Genomic DNA, 24,020 nt, shown 5'->3' on the forward strand with positions numbered 1-24,020 from the left:
AAGGCTGCGAGTAGGGTGCTCCTCGGTGTTGAAACATATACATCCAAAACAATTTAATTTGCAAAAGAGTGTTAGATTTGTAGGTTTTATGCGATCACTGTCTTGACAAAGATGGTAACCTTAATGGGAAGGAGCAGGGGTCCGGACTACCGACCCTCCAAACCCGTAGTCTGTCCCTGTGTTACTAGAAATATATCTCTTTTTACCATTTTTTCAAATAACTAGGTGCCCTTGTTTCCATAGTTACTGAAAATTTTGATTTTAACAAAGTAAGACCGGTTGAATTGTCAAATTTCTTGATATAAATATGCAAACATGATACTCTAGAAAACGTGTTTTGGAAGTTTGACTCGCAACTACTTAAAAACTAATACGGATAATTGAAAACAGTAAAAGGTATATAGGACCACATATAGATGGCTATTGATCCTGAAAACTTCAAAAATGTAGATTAAAATTTGTAAGAATTACGAACTTTTGAATGAGATGAGCAATAATTCAAGTTGAATTATCGGGAAGACGATATCAATGTTTATAACTTCACCAGTGCGCATTGTTGCATTAACTTAACAAATGAGTGATATCCTAAAAAGTTTATTATCAGCCGAGTTCATCGATATTTTCACTTTGTTTCTATATTTATCCAATCCAGAGATATGAACGAAATAGAAATATTAAACGGGGAAAAAATAGGGACAAAAAATTCAACAATGCGGACCCGGTGGGTACCCAAAAAATGGCGCCTGGTAACTGTAAAAAGGCTTATTGGAACGGACGCAATTAACCCGGTCTAAATAACGTAGTGACGCACCCTGAAGATATAGCGAACACCGAACTCATGACTGATTTCGATGACATTTTCATAAGATTAGATTAGATAACTCTATCACATTCCGACCATTCCCGTGGTACATAAGGTATGAGGGGAAAATAGTATCCTACATATTCAAGACAAATAAAGAAAAACATTTAAAAACTCAACCAAGTTCATACAAGCTCGCTTGCTGACTAGTGCACGTTAACAGGTTCCTGATAAAAACAACTTTACCGTAATCATTTTTTTCTCAGGCCCTACAATTGGTTTTAAGCGGGTGCGAAATCAACATGTAAAAAAAAAGATTCAGACTTTCTGGCCAGAATCAGCCGTAGATGTTTGTTCGTGGACTAAAAAAGCTGAATAGCCTTCTCAAAACCTCTCTCCTCCAATGTCCAACCCATTACTCTGTTCCATTAAACTATTCAGCTGAGTTTGGGGCAAACTCTATTTGACATGAACGACCAGCAAAACTTATCCGTTAAAAGTGTGCATCTTAAATTCGCCAAATACATTCTCGGAGAAAATAAGCGCACATGTCCAATACGAATCAGGTCTCTTAATTGAATTCTGTTGAATTACCAAATACTGGGATAAAAACCCACTATGTACGAGACGAGGATCTCTAGTGTGAGATCGAAACGTCGTGTTTTTACATTTTAGAAATAAATTCTAGATTTTAAATTCTCATAATTGTACATAGTGGGTTTTTATCCTATTATCCGTTCACCACGTTTGGGTGTGGTTATCGTACTCTGGCTTGGAAAAGTTCGCATTCACAAGAAATCACACCTTTTGTATCGTATATATTATGACCAACTAGTGCATTTTGTATTGGTATTTTGTTATAAATCTTGTATCTTGTTTTATGTAATGCGTATTTTTCGATCTTTAATTTTAGTTGTATAACGGGTGAGTGAGTTAAATCGTATCTTCGCTTGGGTCGATCTATATCACGTTGTATTTAACCGGTTCCATGGTGTAGTGGTTATCACATCTGCTTAACACGCAGAAGGTCTCGGGTTCGAAACCCGATGGAACCTGATAAAATTTTATCTTCATGGATTGTGTATCTAGTGGGTCCTCTGAAGAAAGTTTTTCCCACATTTTAGGGTAGTTTCATGAAATAATTGCGAAGTAACTGAATTTTGCTAGTGCGAACGCTTTGTCCGTACTAAATTGGAACGGACGCAATTAACCCGGTCTAAATAACGTAGCGACGCGCCCTGAAGATATAGCGAACACCGAACTCATGACTGATTTCGATGACCTCGACTATGTGTCATTCAACTTCAACTGTGAATCAACCGCCTGCCGGTATAGGCTGCATTTTCATAAGATTAGATTAGATAACTCTATCACATTCCGAACATTCCCGTGGTACATAAGGTATGAGGGGAAAATAGTATCTCACATATTCAAGATAAATAAAGAAAAACATTTAAAAACTCAACCAAGTTCATACAAGCTAGCTTGCTGACTAGTGAACGTTAATAGGTTCCTGATAAAAACAACTTTTACGTTTGTAATCATTTTTTTCTCAGGCCCTACAATTTGTTTTTAGCAGGTGCGAAATCAACATGTAAAAAAATAGATTCAGACTTTCTGGCCAGAACCAGCCATAGATGTTTGTTCGTGGACTAAAAGAGCTGAATAGCCTTCTCAAAACCTCTCTCCTCCAATGTCCAACCCATTACTCTGTTCCATTAAACTATTCAGCTGAGTTTGGGGCAAACTCTATTTGACATGAACGACCAGCAAAACTTATCCGTTAAAAGTGTGCATCTTAAATTCGCCAAATACATTCTCGGAGAAAATAAGCGCACATGTCCAATACGAATCAGGTCTCTTAATTGAATTCTGTTGAATTACCAAATACTGGGATAAAAACCCACTATGTACGAGACGAGGATCTCTAGTGTGAGATCGAAACGTCGTGTTTTTACATTTTAGAAATAAATTCTAGATTTTAAATTCTCATAATTGTACATAGTGGGTTTTTATCCTATTATCCGTTCACCACGTTTGAGTGTGGTTATCGTACTCTGGCTTGGAAAAGTTCGCATTCACAAGAAATCACACCTTTTGTATCGTATATATTATGACCAACTAGTGCATTTTGTATTGGTATTTTGTTATAAATCTTGTATCTTGTTTTATGTAATGTGTATTTTTCGATTTTAATTTTAGTTGTATAACGGGTGAGTGAGTTAAATCGTATCTTCTCTTGGACCGATCTATATCACGTTGTATATAACTGGTTCCATGGTGTAGTGGTTATCACATCTGCTTAACACGCAGAAGGTCTCGGGTTCGAAACCCGATGGAACCTGATCAATTTTTATCCTCATGAATTGTGTATCTAGTGGGTCCTCTGAAGAAGGTTTTTCCCACATTTTAGGGTAGTTTCATGAAATAATTGCGAAGTAACCGAATTTTGCTAGTGCGAACGCTTTGTCCGTACTAAATTGGAACGGACGCAATTAACCCGGTCTAAATAACGTAGCGACGCGCCCTGAAGATATAGCGAACACCGAACTCATGACTGATTTCGATGACCTCGACTATGTGTCATTCAACTTCAACTGCGAATCAACTGCCTGCCAGTATAGGCTGCATTTTCATAAGATTAGATTAGATAACTATATCACATTCCGAACATTCCCGTGGTACATAAGGTATGAGGGGAAAATAGTATCTCACATATTCAAGATAAATAAAGAAAAACATTTAAAAACTCAACCAAGTTCATACAAGCTAGCTTGCTGACTAGTGAACGTTAATAGGTTCCTGATAAAAACAACTTTTACGTTTGTAATCATTTTTTTCTCAGGCCCTACAATTGGTTTTTAGCGGGTGCGAAATCAACATGTAAAAAAAAGATTCAGACTTTCTGGCCAGAACCGGCCATAGATGTTTGTTCGTGGACTAAAAAAGCTGAATAGCCTTCTTAAAACCTCTCTCCTTCAATGTCCAACCCATTACTCTGTTCCATTAAACTATTCAGCTGAGTTTGGGGCAAACTCTATTTGACATGAACGACCAGCAAAACTTATCCGTTAAAAGTGTGCATCTTAAATTCGCCAAATACATTCTCGGAGAAAATAAGCGCACATGGCCAATACGAATCAGGTCTCTTAATTGAATTCTGTTGAATTACCAAATACTGGGATAAAAACCCACTATGTACGAGACGATGATCTCTAGTGTGAGATCGAAACGTCGTGTTTTTACATTTAAAAAAAATAAATTCTAGATTTTAAATTCTCTTAATTGTACATAGTGGGTTTTTATCCTATTATCCGTTCACCACGTTTGAGTGTGGTTGTCGTACTCCGGCTTGGAAAAGTTCGCATTCACAAGTAATCAAACCTTTTGTATCGTATATATTATGACCAACTAATGCATTTTGTATTGGTATTTTGTTATAAATCTTGTATCTTGTTTTATGTAATGTGTATTTTTCGATCTTTAATTTTAGTTGTATAACGGGTGAGTGAGTTAAATCGTATCTTCTCTTGGACCGATCTATATCACATTGTATATAACTGGTTCCATGGTGTAGTGGTTATCACATCTGCTTAACACGCAGAAGGTCTCGGGTTCGAAACCCGATGGAACCTGATCAATTTTTATCCTGATGGATTGTGTATCTAGTGGGTCCTCTGAAGGTTTTTCTCTCATTTTAGGGTAGTTTCATGAAATAATTGCGAAGTAACTGAATTTTGATTCATGTTTTATGGTTACAAGTTCTCCTGATATCCATCGCCTCAAATTACATCACCTTGTTATCATCTAGTATGTAACTTATTAATTAGTAAATAAAGAATATGAATATGAATATGCTTAATGTATGTGAAAGTTCGTTGCTTCCCATATAGATTAGCCGGTAGATTACTCTTCTAGAATTGATTAGTATCGTCTTAAGATGTCATCACTGGGCGAACAATCTGTTATCGCATCACTAATCCGTCAATTAGTGCGAAACCCCTATCTTTATACATATTCATCGAAGAACATTCTATCTCTCTTATCATGTGTAGAAGATATGGATGGATAGAGATGTCATTTTTTCTATCTTTCATTGATGCGTTCCATCGCAAAGCTATAATGATGTTGATGTTGTAGCGTGTCTAAGTAGAAGATTCGGAGATACGTGCTTGAGCATCAGCAATTGAAGGAAACCAGACTCAATCGGTGATTGTGTGATTCATTACCGAGTGAAACAAGACTTTCCCTCTATAGACCCTGACACTGCCATTTTCCCTATTCCCACATCCGGCATCGCACCACTCTCTCCTTATCGGAGTTAGTCGACTAATTGCGAACTGAACGAAACCATGGACATATAAACTAGATCATACGTCCACGATGAAACCGAATGTCAGTTGGTCGAACGCGCATTGTCGGGAAAAAGTCGAACGGTCGCTGTAGTAGTTCGGGCCTTTTGTCCCAAGATGGCCGACACTATGAAATGCGACGTTAAGACCGAGCTATAGTGCGTTCGATAATTAGCTCCAACCACTAGTCGAATAACTACGAATGCCGACGTTCGCCCAGAGTGCAGTTAAAACAACTGATCAACTCTTAAGTCGATTTTAGATAAACTGAATTAAATGAGAATTCAATACGATTCAGGAGTAGTAAAACTTTTTGTGAAACTGGCTCCTGGGGGTCGGTTCCATAATCGCGACTAACGTAGACCAGTCTAAAAACCAACTTCTATGGACTAGTTAAAGATTAGTTTCATCCGTCGTATAATTGAAAGATCTCTTCCGCGCGATACTGCAAGTAAGATGTTGCATAGTCATGGCTTAGACTTAAGACCAATTTAAGACCATCTAAATTCTACAAACAATCTTACAACTTAAGACCAGTCTTTAAATCTAAGACCATTTTTCGACTTAAGTCTCAACTGAGGAACCGGCCCCTGGGTTCAAAATTCTCACAAATTTAAGTCCAAAAGTGGTCTTAATTCTTAAGACTGGTCTTACGTTGTTCGATTGGCTATAGAACTAAGTTGGTCTTAGACTGGTCTTAAGTCTAATCTCTAACTATGCAATTGGTCCAGGAGAATAAGCACGGCGTTGTAGTAGAGACCTAAATCAAAGATGGCCGACAGTGTGAAATACGTGAAGACCTTAAACCGAAGTACGCCCTGCCACAGAGTCCACAAATTAGAGGCACCATTAAATTTCACCAAGAACCTTAGTGTCTGATGTACCAGTACATGATGGGTACTGTGTACTCTAGGATCGTAGAGCGACGTAGATCATTGCGGAAACAACCACTCCCAGGACTGGGTGAATATTAAATATGAAGAAACTGATTCGTCTAATCTCATTCATTCGTATTTTTTGTTAATTTACAAAATATTTGAATAATAATAAATAATAATAATAATAATTATAATAATCATAATCATAATAATACAATATCATGAAGAAATACCAGAAATGGTGCGCGCTCATTACTAAGCGAAGCTGCATGCTAATCATCTGGAGATTATCTTGTTCTATATACTATAACGCTGGTATAATAAGAGACAGCGAATAATGATATCTCGTGATGGATGTCACTAATTAATCCTCAATAGTGCTGTAAATATGAAATATCAGACAATTAAATTCGCCGTTCGCTCTCTCTTGTTGCGCGCGGGCTTATATCTTTAAGTATAGAAAATGCTGAAATAGTTCGTATTATTGCGTTCGTATCCGACGATCATTTTCGGGAACAGCTTCGTTTGTTTCAGCAGTTCGATTTCACGCGCTAGGTTGCTCAGGTTTAGATCTTGTTGCAGGATCCATCGTTCGCCCGGTCCCTGTTCGAATACCGCCGAAAACAACAGTTTTTCGTTGTTGTGATAGGTGTCTAGATAACACAGATTGAAGCCGTTCAAAGCCTCTTCGTAGATGACGCGTTCGAAGTCGTCGATCGTCAAATCTAAAAACGGTTTGTATTTGGCGTCGGCGTTTTTCAGTAAGACAGCGCTGACTCGTCGTTGTCCGTTGAACGCCATTACGCTTTGAACGGTTGCTACGTAACCATCGCGATGATAATCGGGGACCTTCTTCAAGTATTCGCTGTACGGTTGATTAACCAGCACGATATCGGCCGTTCGGTTACGGGGCGTCCGCATCAATACCAAACTGCACTTTCTGTCTTCGTGCGAGTAGCAGACGTAGTTCTGGATCAAATTCAATCGGTATCCCCTTCGTTCTTTGTTTCCCACGACCGTGTCGACCCTTTCGCCGGGTATGCCGTGTTGAAGCAGCCAGTCGTTTTTGCTCGTTGCCGAGGTTTTCGCCGCAATCACGGCGAAAAAGGTGACTTGATGACGGTCGTCGCTGTAGGCGTTTATCCAAGTCGGCCGATAGTCTACTTTTCTCAAAGCTTCAATATACGCCGATAGGTGCTGCTCGTGTATGCGGAACGATATGCCATCATCTTTGTATAGCGAAGAAAATAGATCCCCGCCCATCAGATCATCGGTGTCGACCCAGTTGTCGACTCGTTTGAAATAGTCGAGGAATAGGTGTTTGAATAAAGTCGGGTTATGGGTTTTGAAATGCGTTATAAACGCCGAATCGGGACCGTAAGAATGCAATAGAAGATAATTCCCGGACGCGTACGATTCGACCCAAAACGAGCCGTCGGTTTTGACCTTGACCCCCATGCCGTGCCACGTATCGGTTAGCCGCGGGTACGGCGGACTAGGTCGAGTAAATATCAACTTCAAAGTATCTTTGCGTATGATTGGACTGGCGTCGTGCGTAACGGCGGACACCAGTCTCATAGCGTCTTGTATCGTCATCACCCAAGTAGTAGGTATTAGATTAGTGTTGTAAATACCACCGGCAGCGTCCTCTAGCGGATGTCGAGTTAGTTTAGTCATCCACATACCGAACGGAATCAATATATGTCGTTTTACGTACTCTTCATAACTGATACCGGTGACGTCTTCGATGATTATTCGCAGCAATAATTCGTTAAACGCCGAATGTTTGAACTTTTTTCCTGGAACCGAATGTAATTTGTGTTGTAACATTGTTCTAATGGCATCGCTAGGCAACAGTACTCCGGATTCCCGGAAATCTTCGTGCCGATCCCAGCCCGCCGTTTCGTACAACAACTGCATAACAGTTATATCACGAATACGAGGATCGACGCTGTCCGGAATCGCCTCCAGAAATCCGCTCAAAGCTCCCGACTTCACGAATACTTTCCTATTCAGATCTATCGAATTTTTGTCGCTAAGGTGTAACACTGCCAACGACGTCATCATGTGCGACACTTGCAACATTGGAAACATCTGCGTTGTTTGTTGTACGACACTTTGTTCAAGTCCGATTCTTTTAATGTCACGTGCGTATACCAGTTTCCCAGAATGCATCACGCCGACACTTCCGATTTGTATGTGATTTTCTTCCATGAATGACATCAGATCTCTGGTTAGTTTGTCTTCTTGATTCGATGCCAAACAATCTATAAAATAAATATATTTAATTAAAGTCTTAGACATTATAGAGGTCTTTGGCACGCGCCCTTTACCTTTACCTTGAACCAGACGGTGTCAATCCCAAAATGCATGTTCATTTTTGGAGCTTCCAAAAGGCACATAAGCGGTGCATATTCCTATGCGCTAGCCGTAATGATACACATGAATAAAGCGAAAAAAACCACAATAAGGCAGATGAAAAACCATGATAGAATCTGACGTTTCGACTATGAGCTATTTTCAAAATCGGTAGATAGATTTTGAAAATGGCTCATACGTAGATTTCGAGTCGAGACGTCAGACTCTCTGCTTTTTTTCATCTTATTGTGGGTTTTTCGCTTTATCGATATCAGACGGAGTCACTTGTCTATGGAAACCAGATGCACACGCATCTCTACGGTTTGTCATTCAAAATGAACCAAAATGTCATTTAGAAGACGTCAACAGCACCAAGCGCCGTTTGATCATTTCAGTGACAGTTTTATTACAGAAATTATGTACACTCGGTTTGATAGAGATGGCTTCCGCAGAAATATCCAACGATAGATTGCCAGAATGAAGGCCGTAAGTCCCGATCACGAGAGAATCCCAGATTAAGTTTATCGCCAGTATTTCGTAGACCCTGAATATTTGAATTTATTTGAAAATGTTGCGGACATTTTGCATCCGTTTTGTGGAATTCCCCACCCAAACAGACATATACATTGTCTCTCAGTATCCGAATGGAAGGCCCAAGACATTTCTGTTCAATCAACCGTTTCTGGATGGCGCTTTTGATAATGGGTTCTACCGTTTACAAGTCGCTAGAAAAACGCGTAATCCTGTATAAGAAAATAGATTATTTCAAATGCAAACTGAGAAACAGAACTTATAGATATACATGGCGTTGCTGTAGATAAGCTAAGTGGCATTTGCTCCAATTGTACCAGGACAGTTTAGAATCCAGTCAAACATTCAACCGTCAATGACGGTGTCGGAACGTTTTAAGATATATCGGCCTTGTGAGAAAACTGTGAGTTAATTCTCCAATTGATCAGAGCAGCAGCAGCAGCAGCATTTGCAGCAGTGAAGTCACTCTCAGATCCAGTTGGCAAATTACTGTACTTATAATGGATTGGTCTGGAATCGATATCAAATATATTACTTCACAACGCCATCGGGTCGGATATCAAACCGTCGCTTTCTAAGGTCAAACGAGGCTGTAAACTCGGTTTTCAAGGGATCGATATTTTTAATGAGCACTATATTCGCAGAAAAGAAGGGAAGGCGTTGTAGACGCAGTAAATATTTTTCGGACTCCCAAGAATATCGGTTAATGTGAGTGGAGGAGGGGGATGAGAGGGGAGAGGAAGAGGGGAGGGGTTAGAGAGAATCAGGAGTGGATAGACATAGAACTATCCTTACTCAAAGTTGATGCGTATTTAACTGTTTAGAAGTATGTTAGCATAAATGTTAGCTTAATACTTCAACCTACTGCAGTCCATTAGACTGGTAACCCCCTCGTGTCGTGTGATTTATATTCAATCTATTTCGTAGAGCTTGACGGCTTTCGTGGTAGGGCTATCACATTAACCCTCTCATAAATCATTTGCGATATTGCTGTAATTCCGTATATGGAATATAGTGATATTGAATGCTGAGACGGTCAAAATTGATTGGATTCTTTCAGTGTCATTGGGACGATCGCGGCCACGATAGGAAAAACGAAACGTCAAGTTCATTACATCAATGGTGGCAAATGGAATTCTTCATGGCTGTAAAAGCGTGGTACCGGCTCTCCCGCCAGATGGCGTGCCATAAAGTCGGACAATAACTTCGTTACGTTTTCAAATGTTCTTATTTTTCTCCTTTGTATACAAATGTGTGAACAATATGCCCGTTAATAAAAATGGTCGAGAATAATAAAACTACGCAATCTAAATCATCAACTCGTTCCTTTTCGATTCACTGTAGTTAAATTTTGAATCTATTCGGAATATTTGGCTTGTTGTGTGGCAACGTTTTTCTTAACCTGAAATCCCAACATGAACGCTCCCTTTGCCTGATATAGCTATTTCCGAAATGGATAAACATCTTAAAGATAATTACCCTTCTCGCGACGAGTTGGATCTGTATTATACAGTTACTATCGCTATAATGCCAGTATATTTCACTTTTCTAATCTACGTAAATATCGATTCGTCTGCACGATTTCAAATCTTGAAATAATTAATAGCAGGCAGCCGTCAGTCAAAAGCCACCGCATGAGGAAATCGTTGAAACACCCACACAAACCAAAACCACTAAAAATCACTCTACATTACAGGAAACAGTACGCTAGAATATTCTTTCTGACCTTTGGACATCTCCTTTGTATCGTCCGTATAATATTTTGTGCAGGGTATAGTGGATTTTTTTTTGCTATGGCAGTTTCTTTAAACAGATGACGAGAAGAGCTAAACAATGTAGCACGGCAAGGGCCTTAAGTCGTTGCAACGTAAAACGCAGATTTATGAGTGAATTTAGATATCTTGAAGGTCTATTAATTGGCGACCACATGTGCACATATGTATTCCTACTGCAAAACCTAAAGCTCCTCTAAGAAAAACCACGAAACAAGAAGTATCTTTTGTGCTTATGACGAGTTTGTTCCAGGGTTTAGTTCACCTAATATTGCACACGCTGAAAACAAGAAACATAGAAAAACATAAGGCGTCAGATAGCGAATAGAAAAACAATCATTATTAATCACAATCATGGTGAACTTCGGTCATCGGAGTTAGTCGACTATAGTCGAACTAAACGAAACCGAATGTCCGTTAGTGGTCCAGAAATGGTCGACTACGCAATTGAGCACGGTCGCTATAGTTCGGACCTAGGTTCAAGATGGCCGACACTGTGAAATACGTTAGGATCGAACTATAGTGTGTTTGGTTATTAGTTCCGACCACTAGTCGACTAGCTATGAAAACCGGCCTAATGAAAAGTCGGCCTAGAATGACGGTGATACATGTCATGGGATTCGCTCATTGTCACTGATTGGATAGTTTTTCAATGGGTTCTTCTTTATCGAGCAACTCTGATATAGCACACCATTATCAAAACAAAGTTTCGCGAGATAATGTTTCCGGAATCCTCGATATTTGCGCGAAACGATGCGCGCAGTGTTTCATCTCCATTTTATACTGTGTGCGCTAGGCCTGACGTATCCTTCTTCTTGGGGGTTTTTGTGAAGGATTTACAATTTACAGCGCATTTGGTTTCATAATTTTCATTTGCAATGAAAAAAAGCAAAGAGTGGTTTTTAACTGAGCGATATACCGCCACAAGAATTTCCGGCACATCGTGAAAGGAACTTAGAAAAAAGATACTTAGGAGCGATCCCTTCAATGTGAATCCCATGGGGTTCTTCGATGATTTTGAAAGTCAGTAATCCATATGTCACCATGAATATACAAAGTACAATAATTTCTTTCATCCGTCAATAACAAAAATAAGTTAATTACAAATGTACTAAGTAAGTATACAGATGGGAGGAGCCCGAACAGAGCAATAAAATTTGTATATCAAAAAAGGATTGTCTGACATAACACGACGTAAAAATGAAATGCGATCCATTGATGCAAAATGGAAAATGAATGGATAGCAAGATTAACATATTGAATGAATCGAAAAGGTTGCTTTATAGTGTACGGAAGTTGTACGAGGGAAAGACATAAGTCGAGAAGATACACAATATCTGTGTTTAGATGAATATTAGAGAGAAATCCAACAATAGATTCAGCTAAGAAGAAGACTGCGTAATTGAATGACTGTAATTTCGAGCAACGTTTCCTCTTAAGACTATTAGCCATCATCGGGCGTACTGAGAACAGAGTAAATCTTATACAATATATAAATCAAAGGGACTGGAGTGAGTGGGCGATTAAAAAGTTGAAAGAAGTGCAATTGCGTTAGATTACTTTGATCTGTATCCAACCTTTCAACTTTTTAATCACTCAGTATTAATATCCTGTCAATTTACTCAGTACTCAGTACGCCTGATGATGGCTAAGAGTCTTAAGCCGAAACGTTGCTCGAAATATATATTCATATACGAATTCAGATTTTTTTTTCTTTGGCTGAATTCATTGTGGAATTTCTCTCGAATTTTATTTTTATGTTTAAACAGATGAATAATCATGTCTTGGTTGTTGTTTTTTTTTCGCGTGAATTCTAAAGGATGCGCGTTAAGTTTTCGTTATCATCTATCACTTCCTGAATCAATGAACTCGAGGATAATCCTATTCACGAGGTTTCGACGTCGAGACTATAATCCCGGTTTGATTAATCATGCGACATTCGAGTATTAACATTAGAACCCTGATTCAAATCCGAATTCAGGCATTTTTGTCTTATACGAAAAGGTGTGAATTGACCTATACTGAAAATATTGGATTGGATATATCCACGATATTAAAGACATACAATGCAGTTTTGAGGCGGGAGTTCTGAGGTTCACCATAGTCTCTGTCGTATAATCTTGGATAGATATTAGCCTTGGCAATCATCTATCCAAAATAAAACAGAATTTTGTGAGCAATAGAAATATATTCTAAATTCTATTCTTGCTATTCTATTCTAAGGTTGATTAATGAACTCATATTGATGATGATTAAATAGATTCATTTTTCTAAGAGTTCGAGGTTTTAACTAAATCTCATCGTCAGAGAAATGAACAGGACAACTAACATGAATGTTTATTGGCGCCTCGAAAAATAACACATTGCTTAATATTGTCTACAATAAATAATGAAATATAGGTTATATGATTTTATATCGATAATTAAATTGAATTGAATTGACCGGTAACCAGTCTAGCCCCGATATATCGATGACGTAGTGCACACATCCCCTCAAAGATAATGATTAGAATATATGAAAAATGAAATAAGAGTTATGAAATGATATAATATTCAATAACTAGGGGTCTAGGGACACCACGCCCACTTGGTAAGTGGTTTAAAATGCTCAACAATCTAACACTTTCAATATTCAACGCCCCCTGGTGACCATATACAAAAACTAATGACCTTGAAACTCACAAAAAAATATAGAATATGTCAGCAGCTATGATTTTTTAATTGATTGTGATATCAAAATATGCCTCGTTACCAATTTAATATGGAAATAAATTTTGGGCACTAAAACGGCCATCTTGAGTCCGTTCGACCAAATTTTTCTAATGCTGATGGGCCCTTGGGGGATTCAAATATATACGAAAGAACAAGGTAATTGATCGAAGCGTCTTCAAAATTTCCCTCCAAAAGTTCAAAAATGTGTTAAAAGTGCTGATTTTGGCGAACAACAATGGCTGCCAGTCGGCCCTCTTGATTCTGACAGAGCCAGCTTTTGGGCTGAAGATGTGTCTAGGGTAGGTACATGTGTAACCCAAATATCAAGACATTACATTGAAGCGTCTTCAAAACTTCCCAAAATAACTGGGTTCCGTCTATGGATGGACGGACGAACGGACGGACGGAAGACGGACGGAAGACGGACGAAAATTGAACGCAATAGCCCGCTGGGACTAAAGTCCAAAGTGGGCTAAAAAAATAATCGCCAAAATCCACATTTGTAATTATCATTTTCATACGCCAATATCGATGACGTAGAGAACAACGATTCACACAGAACCCCTTAATTGTATATAAACATTATTGTAAAGGCTTTTACCGAGTCAGAAATCATCTTCGTTTTATTTCCATGTATCAGGGACGGCACGATTCATATGGTCGTGATATAAACAAATGACTGAGCATAAGTCGATTTAGAATTAAGGTCCGTTAATCAAATCGCATATTTCCCGTTAGGATATTCGGGCTCTACTGTGGAATATGACCATATCCCTGTAACGTTGATATATGGATGAAACGAATTCGAACGCGGTCGATTAATCCCAGCACGTTCTCTTCGTCGAACCTAATGACGACAAATATATCATTAACGAGACGTTTTCGAAGACCGGGTTTAAGAGCGCGTCACGTTGAAATATCGCTCCTGCGGAAAAATTGTAAATAATGCATTTTAAAGCTGTTCCAGATATTCGAAGTTAGAAAATGCATAATATCTGATTTTGAGTTAATTAAGACGTCGAGTTAATTCTATTCCGATGAGAGTTGAGTGTTTTTTTTTATAGAATTGATGATCTACTTCTTGAGTTTTAAGACTCGCCTAGTTTTTTTTTACACAAACAGTCTGCGAGTAATAATGAATCCTAGAAATATCTTCAGTTGTTACAGCCGCGAATAGAAGACATATCCAACTCGTTTCTCTCCCCGCCGATATTAACTATCAAGGATAATGGATATAGGCCTACAATGAGTAAAAAATGTCAAGTTTCTTTGTTTGATGTCGAATGAATGAACTATCGCTTCCGCGTACCAGTTAAAGTTAGTACAAGATTCTATAATCCCTATCCACGAATTTTACTGATTCGATAAGAATATTTACTTACCCATGATAAGCAGTAATAACACTGCAATGCTTGTATGATATCGAGCCATTATTTCAGAGACGGCGCGGATGAGTGTAAACTGTTGTCTATCATCCCACTACAACTCAGCGCACCGACGCCTGGACTTATGATCAGGCGGCGGTGTACGCGAACACTAAACTTACGATATAGTTCCGGAGCGATTTTGAAGGTGGCTACAAGCCTGGTGACCCTCACACTTTGGCCGTTGGAGCTCACCGTTCACTCCCTCCCTAGCCACCGTATGAAAGCGTGCCTTTCCTTACTCTTCAGCGTAAGCCTACTGTACTCACATCGAGTTAATAAATTGGCCAACACACATAGATATTAACACTAGGTCGCCGATACGATATACATAGTGATAACGATTCTGCTATTAAATGTAAGGAATGTTACCGTAAATTGCCCCTATTATCGTCCCTTCAATTTGTCCGCTACATTTTCGACGCAAGGTCTCGTCTTTGGTCAAACCCGCGGCTTCCGAGTTTCCATAAAAACCCGCGGCTTTAAATCATTCAAATACGAAAAAAAGTCTAAATTGAAATTGATTAATCATGAATTTGACTGAATGCATAACGTTTGTTTGGTGGATCTTTACGTGTTGTTCTGGTTATTCTGTACCCGGTACTTGCCGGTGAGTTGGCCCTAAATATTTGATTTTTTTCTTTTAGAGCCAGGTGTATTCAAAACTCGTCGTATTGCCCTTTTTAATGTCAGCGTGTTTATGCGTCATCACCTAAATGTTCCTCCTTCCTTTTTCACACCCCTGCCAATCGCTATGACTCGTCGCAAAGGCGGCGCATTGCTTAGATTTACCTAAGTATCGTGTTAATTTTTTGTTCACTTTTCGATTGAAGAGAAGAAAGAGACGACCGTTCAACAGCTTCGTCAATTCTTGAATGACATTGGCGTCCACTCCCTAAATTTGGAAAGCGGAATTTATCATACAATCAATAAATTACTCCGGCAATTGAGGCTTACAAGATGCATTAGCGTGCAACATTGAGCTGTGTGGGTTGGTCCAGCGAATATACCGAAACATTTGTTAAAACCCTCAGAACTTTCACGAATGTACCTTTTGGGCGTATCTTTTACACCTTTAGCAAACTTTCTTTTAAACAAAGCTACCGAAAAAGTTTTTCGTTAAGGGGCAGGAATTTGGTTGCTGGAGCCATTTTTTGACGATATAAAATGTAAAAACCAATAGGGTTCATCATAAATCCACAGATCAAGTATGAAGAAAATTGATCTGATACATTGTAGAGCGGTAACATGCTCGAAATACTTTAGACACTGATATAACTGTGGTGGCCATATTGGATAATCCAAATGCATCAACTATGCATCAACGTATCCATTTTGGATAACCTTAACGACTTGCTTAATAATAAGGCATTTCATTGGCTCAGAACTGCTTGCGTTGCAGAGAAGTTGGCGTTATCTCCTTCGGATGCGCAGCAACTTTATTTCACGTCTAAATCTTTCACTGTAGACGTAATAAAATATGCCGTTCACAGACGAATTAAGGGCTTGGAAAACATCATTAAAAAGCAAAACCGGCCACACAACAGACCACGTCAAGTACAAGATCAAAATATTGTATGTCATTTCTGGAAAAACAGACACCATGAATAAAGCGGATGCAACAAATACCATTCTGTGACCAGTTTTATCTTGTTTAGTTTTAGTCGAGCCGGCGCCGGTCAGTTGTTTCCTGTTTCGCGCGTGAATTCGTAGTTGAATTATCATAATCGTATTCAGTAGTGGTATAAGAACGAACGGTATATACGTGGTCGTTATGTTTTCTAACAAATACGAATATGCGGGGCAGTGTATACCGGTATTGCATCGCGGATAGACAAGCCGTACGTACATGTCGTGTTGACGTACGCAACAATTCGATTTTGTGCGCGGTAAGAAATCAAGCCAGTCCACATGATTACACAAACCGCAGAAAGTATGTAACAATGTTTCAACTTCCAATATCGTTTAGCTTTGAGCGGAAAACAAATGCTAAATGCTCGATCGAACGTCACTAAAAGCGTCAGGCCGTTACGAACGTAAGAACCCCATTTTGAGATTACGTTACCCGCTATATAAAGCTCAGGGGCACCCATACCCCAGTATAAGTACAGTCCGATCCTTTCGTGGCGAATAAGTTTCAGAACCCAGGTAAAATGGTCGTAAATGATGATTGCCATGCAGCTGACAATGTCAAAAACGGCGAGTAACAATAAGACGATATATGAAGTCGTGGAGCTATTCATCTTGTGGAACCGATAAAGAACAACTATCGTAACGGAATTGGAGACTAGACCAAACCAACCAATCGGTCCTATTATAGTCACTGTGACGAGATGCCAATATACGCTAATGCGAGGGAAACATTTCTGCACAAACGAAGCGTTTAACATTTTAGCGAGTGCGATGCTGGGACACGCCTATAGTTCTTGAAGAATCAATTAGAACATATACAGTGTAGAAAATCATACACGTACTAGCAATTTCCACTACAGAATGTGTTGCAAAATATAGGCCCCGTACGTTTGCTCCCGAACCAACGATATACTATGTATCGATCGATGGTGGTTGAATCTACACTGTCTTATTCGAATTTCAACGAAAAATCAAAATGCGTAAATATTAAGTTTGTCTTAGCAAATCTAAACCAGAAAATCATTTATAGATATAGATACTTGGACACCCCGAAAAAAACACCTTAACTTTAATCCTAATCCTAACCCTTCATCTAATCCTAATCTACACCGATCGACCTTGCCCTACCCTACTCCATCAATTCCTACTCCGCTCCTCTCTGTCTTACCCTAATACCAGCAGCTGATAGTTTTGGGGTTTATCTCAACTCAATCATCAGTTCAGATATAATGATTATCATATCAATTTTGTTTCTCTGTTGATGGACTCAGAAACTGTCAGAAAAAAGAACGTTCTAATCATAATCTTTTTGCTTGCCGTAATAGGTTTAAAAAATGTTGAATTGATAAAACACCCGGATGAATAAGATGAATACTCGGTTCGTACGTTCAAATTAAACAATAATTTCAAAACTCGTGTAACCAGGGACTGCAGGTTGTCCAAACGTCGTTAAGAGTAAACCAGCGGATAGTTGACATAGTGACAACTAAAACTGAATTGTTACTTTGGTATTCATCCACTGGTTATCTTTAACCAACTTTTGAGCAACTGCAGCCCGAGTGTAGAATTTATCACATGCTAAACCTAATAAATACTTTACATTAGTAGCGAGAGCAAACAATTTTACAATTTACAATGGAAAACTTTTTCCACATCGTGGAAAAACAGTCGGACATGAAAAGTGAGAGTTAACTTCGTACGAGCCAATCTAAACTCAGGGCATCTTCAACCGTCAAGGGAATATTCGAACTCAGCCGTTCCCCGCTAGTCGAAGCGAGCTCGGCAGCGAAACCGTACCCCTGGGGCAAGCGAGGGGGTGAACTCATAGGGCTGCGTATCCCGATGTTACAATTTGAATTCTCATGGTTTCACAAGACGGACTAGTTCTTCTCGAAATGACTTCAAATTCACTATATAATGAAAAAAATTCACAGCGCTATTCGTGATCCTTAAAACACCCCCAATAAGGTCCATCATCCTGTTGTATTTGATATGGTAGATACTTCAGTACGTCCAAACGAAAAAAAACGTCCAATTTTCTCTGAAAGTTCGTTTTGGCGTTCTGGCGTTCTGGCGTTCTGGCGCCCTCATTTTCATACCAGGAATTTTACACTATGGCCCTTATCAGCCACCATACCATGCAGAAATGTATGTAGATATTGAACCCGTACCAAACACCGTTCTGCCAAGTACGAGAATGATGAAACATGCGATAAACTGTAAGGGTGTCGTCTGTTGAGTTTGTACTGGTAACTGCCATCTCACAGAGGCTACAGTATCCCACGATGCGTAAGTATCACTACTTTGTTACCCAATGGTTCTAGCACTTTTCGAATTCCAATCCAATTAGTTATCGAAACAGGTTCCGTTAAAAAAGCAGAGTATACTGTGTGTGTGCATAAATCCCACACTTATATAACGAAAGATATTAAGTCCGAAATGTTTGATTTCAGCTATGAATTTATTCATCCGACGTTTAGACTACTGTCTGTCACACCTCCTCTCCATGCAACGTTTTGGTCCGTTATTTCGTTAATAATCGGTTTATCTCTTAATATAATACATCAGTTTGTTCAGTGAAGAATTTAAATTCAGAAATAAACTGGCATAGATTTGTTTGTATTGTCATCTATCAGCGATATTTTACCTAGCATACGCTCGCGTAATGCTGAAAAACGGATTTTATGGCCCGTCACGGGGCGCCACCTACTGCATTTTGATATGCTAATGAGCAGGTGATGACGTCACAGTAACGTTTCTGAGCGTCCGCGGAGCGGATTTTTCAGCATTACGCGAGCGTATGCTGAGTAAACTATCGCTCATAAATGAAAACAAAAACACCTTAAGTAAAAATTGTTGTTTATTTCTGAATGCAAATTCCTCACTGAACAAATTGATGCATAATGAAGGTAGATAAACCGATTATTAACGAAATTACGGACCAAAACGTCGCACGGAGAGCAGGTGTAACAGGCAGTAGAGCAATTCTATGATGTAATACCCCTAGGTTTGCTTCAATTGTAACTACTTAAACTGTCGCTTTGTTTCACTCAGTGCTCGCCGAAGATGACTATTAGGATAAAGTCGAAACATCGTTGTTGTTGTTGTTGTTGCTGCTGCTGTTGCTGCTGCTGCTGCTGTTGTTGTTGTTGTTGTTGTTGTTGCTGTTGCTGCTGCTGCTGCTGTTGCTGTTGCTGTTGCTGTTGCTGTTGCTGTTGCTGTTGCTGTTGCTGTTGCTGTTGCTGTTGCTGTTGCTGTTGCTGTTGCTGTTGCTGTTGCTGTTGCTGTTGCTGTTGCTGTTGCTGTTGCTGTTGCTGTTGCTGTTGCTGTTGCTGTTGCTGTTGCTGTTGCTGTTGCTGTTGCTGTTGCTGTTGCTGTTGCTGTTGCTGTTGCTGTTGCTGTTGCTGTTGTTGTTGTTGTTGTTGTTGTTGTTGTTGTTGTTGTTGTTGTTGTTGTTGTTGTTGTTGTTGTTGTTACCATAAACGTCGCTATGTCAACTATCTACTGGTTGACTCCAACCAACCTTTCAGCAACTAGAGCCAGGGAGGCATTTTCTTTTAATCTCTGTCAATAGTGTGATTTTGACCAACGCGCCAGCAAAGTACTTAAATGCCCACTGGCAGTATATAAACCCAATCAATGTCAGACATGGCAGAATCTTTGAAACCGATGGAGCAGTAGAGTGCTCAGGGTACAGGCTGTAAATAGATTTTAGTAGTTTCGATGTTTTGAAATCTTTTTCGATCCTGTGATTGTGGGGGAAGATATCGAATGTCAAATCTGGTGGTTTACATTCTTGGATTCTCTCAGGTTCAACTGCATAACGAATTTGCTTGTTCCGACTTTATTTTGCCATTCGAGAAAATGTTCATTACTTTCGAATCGAATTCGAATTTGGCCGCGATAGACTCATCTACAGTGTCCAGGACACTGATTAATTTTCCAACGTGCTTGGTCGGGTTAGTTTTGACTTTGGCGGTCTTCAGTTGGCCGTTTGTAGTGTTGTAGATGATTTGAAAATTAGCCGATCCGTGAGCTGATACGACTGTTTGAACGACATCCGGCGAAGAAGAGGAAAATGTGAATTCGATCGGGCCCTGTTCAAATGTCGTCGCCGAATTATTAGCTCTGCTGAACTCGAACAGTTTGGAACCTGAAATGAAAACGGATGAAAATATTTTTACATTTTACTCAATTAACATACCTGTAATCTAATCTTAAAGTTTTGTATTACGAAAAAAAAAATCTTGATTGCAAAATAATCGTAGAAAAATGGAAATACTATACAAAAAATGATATAATTTCACCATTCAACGCCATCTGGTGAACACTTGAAGAAGCCAATGACCGTGAAAATCCTCAAATCATAGAAATCGTCACGATCTTCAACTTTGGTTTTGATTGGGGATTATTGAATATGCATTGATGCCAATATGAATTAAAACATTCCAATGTTTAACTGCACCAGTGGTTAGAACAGTCCATGGGTATTCAAAGTTCCATATCAGGAGATGTTTCCTCTTGCAGCGCTAACTATCATCGCATGTTTTAAGACTACACGCCTCAGTTAAAACCTGTTGATGTTTTTTAAAATAAAAGATCATTCTCGAAATATACGAACGAGAACTGATGAAACTAAGATGGCCCGCAGAAAATCAGCGTTCACATGTACATTTTCTTTTACGGACCCGTCACTATATCGGGCATCACTTTGAATGTCATAACGATTTTAGTCTTGAAAAAGATGAACAAAGATGTTTACTATTTACTCAAAGCTCTCGCTATTTTCGACGTATGTTCTTCGTCAAGCGTGTTCGTCATATACCCTCTACGCGCCATCCACCTCTACATACATTTAGGGGATATCATTTTGCGTATAGATGACTGGCATTATAGCGGGGAATTTATAATAGTCGCGTTAGACCCGTTCTATATGTTCCGACAGATCAGAAACTGGTGCGTTATTCTTATCAGTTTAGAAAGACTCGTAGTTACTATTTTGTCGTTAAGATCGAGATTGTTCTGGACACGAAAAGTAGTGAATCGTATCATATTATTGATAAATATCTATGATATTTGTTTGTACCTGCCATTGTTTTTGTCGGATCGAGTTCTTGAACCTATGCGTTGTTTTCACAGAATATTCTACGCTGGGATTTTGGATACTTCTCTCCTCTTCTATATGGAAGGGTTTTGCATCAACTGGCAGGGCACTGCATCGAGTATCATCGCTCCAATAATTGCACTTATTACTTTAAACGCCATTTTGATCGTGGTTTTGATTGTGATCAAATTTTCACGAATTGGTAAAGTCGTTCAGCAATAAAAAATCAAACTTCCAACATGTGAGTTACGCGCATTGAGAATGTCGTTTGCTCCTGTTACTGTTTTCGCCGGTTGTGAATCATTGATATTTTTGGAAAAATTTCAGTATTCGGATTTTCCGGGTATCCGAAACATTTTTTTTTAGGTAATTTCAATGCTTTTTGACACGCTGATGTTTCGCGAGACTCGCTATCGGTTTAACCGACTTAGATTCATGTATGAACTTTTAAGTCTATTTTTTGTCTAACAGTCAATTCAGACTCGCTGTTGTTCAACCAGGGACGCAGAAATGTAAAACCTATCGCGTTCGAAACAATGCATTTGTCAACTATCCACTGGTTAACTCTAAGCAACCTTTGAATGTCATAACCCTAGAACCTGAACTAGTTTCTACTTTTATGAAATATCGAGCTTTTTGAATCGACCAAGGCAGAGGATTTAGTTACGTATATCGCAAAATCTGCATTCAGAAAACATCGTTATTTTCCGTTTCGAACTGGATGCAGCATGCGCCTAAACTGAGTCTATTTTAACCTGAAACGGCTTTTTACGGCTTTCGTGAATCAAGAGTATCAGAATCTAATGTCTGTTTTAACTAGACTTTAGAGCATTTCAGATAGAAGGACATTTCAGAGATTAAAAATCAATGTTTAAGTTCAACACTGCCAATCCGTTCTAGTCCTAATAAGACTTCTATCAGGTATATGTACTACCAAAACTGACCGAGCTAATCCACCAAGTCAAGTCGAAACAGACAGTTTACCGTTATAGCATGAGCTGAATGAGAAAATATTCATATATAGTTTTTAAAATATCGAGCTTTCATATTCCATACAGTTATAGGCTCAACTATAAATTTGCCGCGGGGTGTGACGAAATATACCAACGCCTTACAGTCGTCTGACAAATTACTACCTGCTACTGAAAATTGGTGGGTACAACTGACGCCGTGAAGTTTAGGCGGTTGATATTTCAGTGAGTCGAGTAGAATCGCGAGTGAGTAGCCGCTTGACGAATGATGAGCTATTCAAACATTACTGATCTGTCAATTACTGTTACCACTACAAAACCAGTCTATCATGGAGTTTGCATGTTCGCCTCGGTCAACATGCCAATCCGTTTGGAATACCAAATCAGTGTTTACATGTACATTTTCTTTTACGGACCCGTCACCATATCGGGTATCGTTTTGAACATCATAACGATTTTAGCCTTGAAACAGATGAACAAAGATGTTTACTATTTACTCAAAGTTCTCGCTATTTTCGACATATGTTATTCGTCAAGCGTGTTCGTCTTGTACCCTCTACGCGCCATCCACCTCTATATACATTTAAGGGATATTATTCTGCGTATAGATGACTGGCATTATGGCTGGGAATTTATAGTAGTCGCGTTAGGACCGTTCTATATGTTCCGACAGATCAGAAACTGGTGCGTTATTCTTATCAGTTTAGAAAGACTCGTAGTTACAATTTTCCCGTTAAAATCGAGATTGTTCTGGACACGAAAAGTAGTGAATTGTATCATATTATTGATAAATGCTTTCAGTCTTTGTTTTTTCCTGCCATTCTTTTTACCTTATCGAACTCTTGAACCTTTGCGTTGTATTGACAAATATCCTACTCTTTGGCGAGGCGGGTATTATGCTTACTTCTATCCTTTTTTCAATAATTGGCTGATTTATGCAGAAAGCTGGCAGGGCACTGTATCAGGTGTCATCGCCCCAATGTTCGCACTTCTCAGTTTGAACGTCATTCTAATCTTGTCTTTAATTGTGATCAAATTTTCAGGAATCGGTAAAAGTCGTTCAGCAATAAAGAATCAAACTTCCAACACGTTGGAGTTACGCGCATTGAGAATGTCGTTTGCTCTTGTAGTTGTTTTCATCGGGTGTGAATCATTGTTATTTATGGAGAAATTTCAGTATGCGGGCTTTAAGGGTATCCCCGTCACTCCTATAGGTAGTTTAAGTAATTTTGAGACACTGTTGGTTCAGCGAAAAATCGCTAACGGTTTAACTGTGGTAGATTCGTGTATGAACTTTTTAATCTATTGTTTGTCCAACAGTAAATTCAGACTTGCTGTTGATGAATTGAAGAAGCAAAAATGTAAAGCCTGTCGCGTTCGGAAATGAATGATAAACCACCATATAAACCGAACTTTTAATGGGAAGCTTCGAGGGGGAGCTACTGGAATACACAGGTCGGTCGGTTTCTATAACCAATTTAAGA

The 24,020-nt window shown here is 39.1% G+C and overlaps 1 protein-coding gene and 3 non-coding genes across 5 annotated transcripts; 3 read left to right on the forward strand and 1 right to left on the reverse strand.

Moving 5' to 3' along the window:
* The first annotated feature begins 1,784 nt into the window (after window positions 1-1,784).
* Trnav-aac (transfer RNA valine (anticodon AAC)) lies at window positions 1,785-1,857 on the forward strand. Its single transcript has one exon. It is a non-coding gene; the product is annotated as a tRNA-Val (tRNA).
* A 1,216-nt stretch (window positions 1,858-3,073) lies between these two features.
* Window positions 3,074-3,146, forward strand: Trnav-aac (transfer RNA valine (anticodon AAC)). The gene has a single exon. It is a non-coding gene; the product is annotated as a tRNA-Val (tRNA).
* A 1,218-nt stretch (window positions 3,147-4,364) lies between these two features.
* On the forward strand, window positions 4,365-4,437 carry Trnav-aac (transfer RNA valine (anticodon AAC)). The gene has a single exon. It is a non-coding gene; the product is annotated as a tRNA-Val (tRNA).
* A 1,821-nt stretch (window positions 4,438-6,258) lies between these two features.
* Window positions 6,259-15,093, reverse strand: LOC141901844 (uncharacterized). Of its 2 annotated transcripts, none has more exons than XM_074789350.1 (2): window positions 14,952-15,093; window positions 6,259-8,299 (listed from the first exon to the last, which is right to left on the reverse strand). In XM_074789350.1, exon 2 carries the CDS (start codon window positions 8,253-8,255, stop codon window positions 6,483-6,485), a length of 1,773 nt encoding a protein of 590 aa, XP_074645451.1. In that variant the 5' UTR covers window positions 8,256-8,299; window positions 14,952-15,093; the 3' UTR covers window positions 6,259-6,482. The 2 variants fall into 2 exon arrangements, with proteins under 2 accessions (XP_074645451.1, XP_074645450.1); XM_074789349.1 differs by having other exon boundaries at window positions 14,788-15,093.
* Between the last annotated feature and the right edge of the window lie 8,927 nt (window positions 15,094-24,020).

Source organism: Tubulanus polymorphus, chromosome 3, assembly GCF_964204645.1.
Source record: "Tubulanus polymorphus chromosome 3, tnTubPoly1.2, whole genome shotgun sequence".
In the NCBI taxonomy this organism is placed as follows: domain Eukaryota; kingdom Metazoa; phylum Nemertea; class Palaeonemertea; order Tubulaniformes; family Tubulanidae; genus Tubulanus; species Tubulanus polymorphus.

What these genes read in the sequence shown, in the direction of transcription:
- LOC141901844 (XM_074789349.1), bottom strand. Translation starts at nt 14,836, where the DNA reads ATGGCTCGATATCATACAAGCATTGCAGTGTTATTACTGCTTATCATG. An exon ending in GTTATTACTGCTTATCATGG is followed by an intron (nt 8,300 to 14,787) that starts GTAAGTAAATAT and finishes TTTATTTTATAG; the next exon opens with ATTGTTTGGCATCGAATCAA.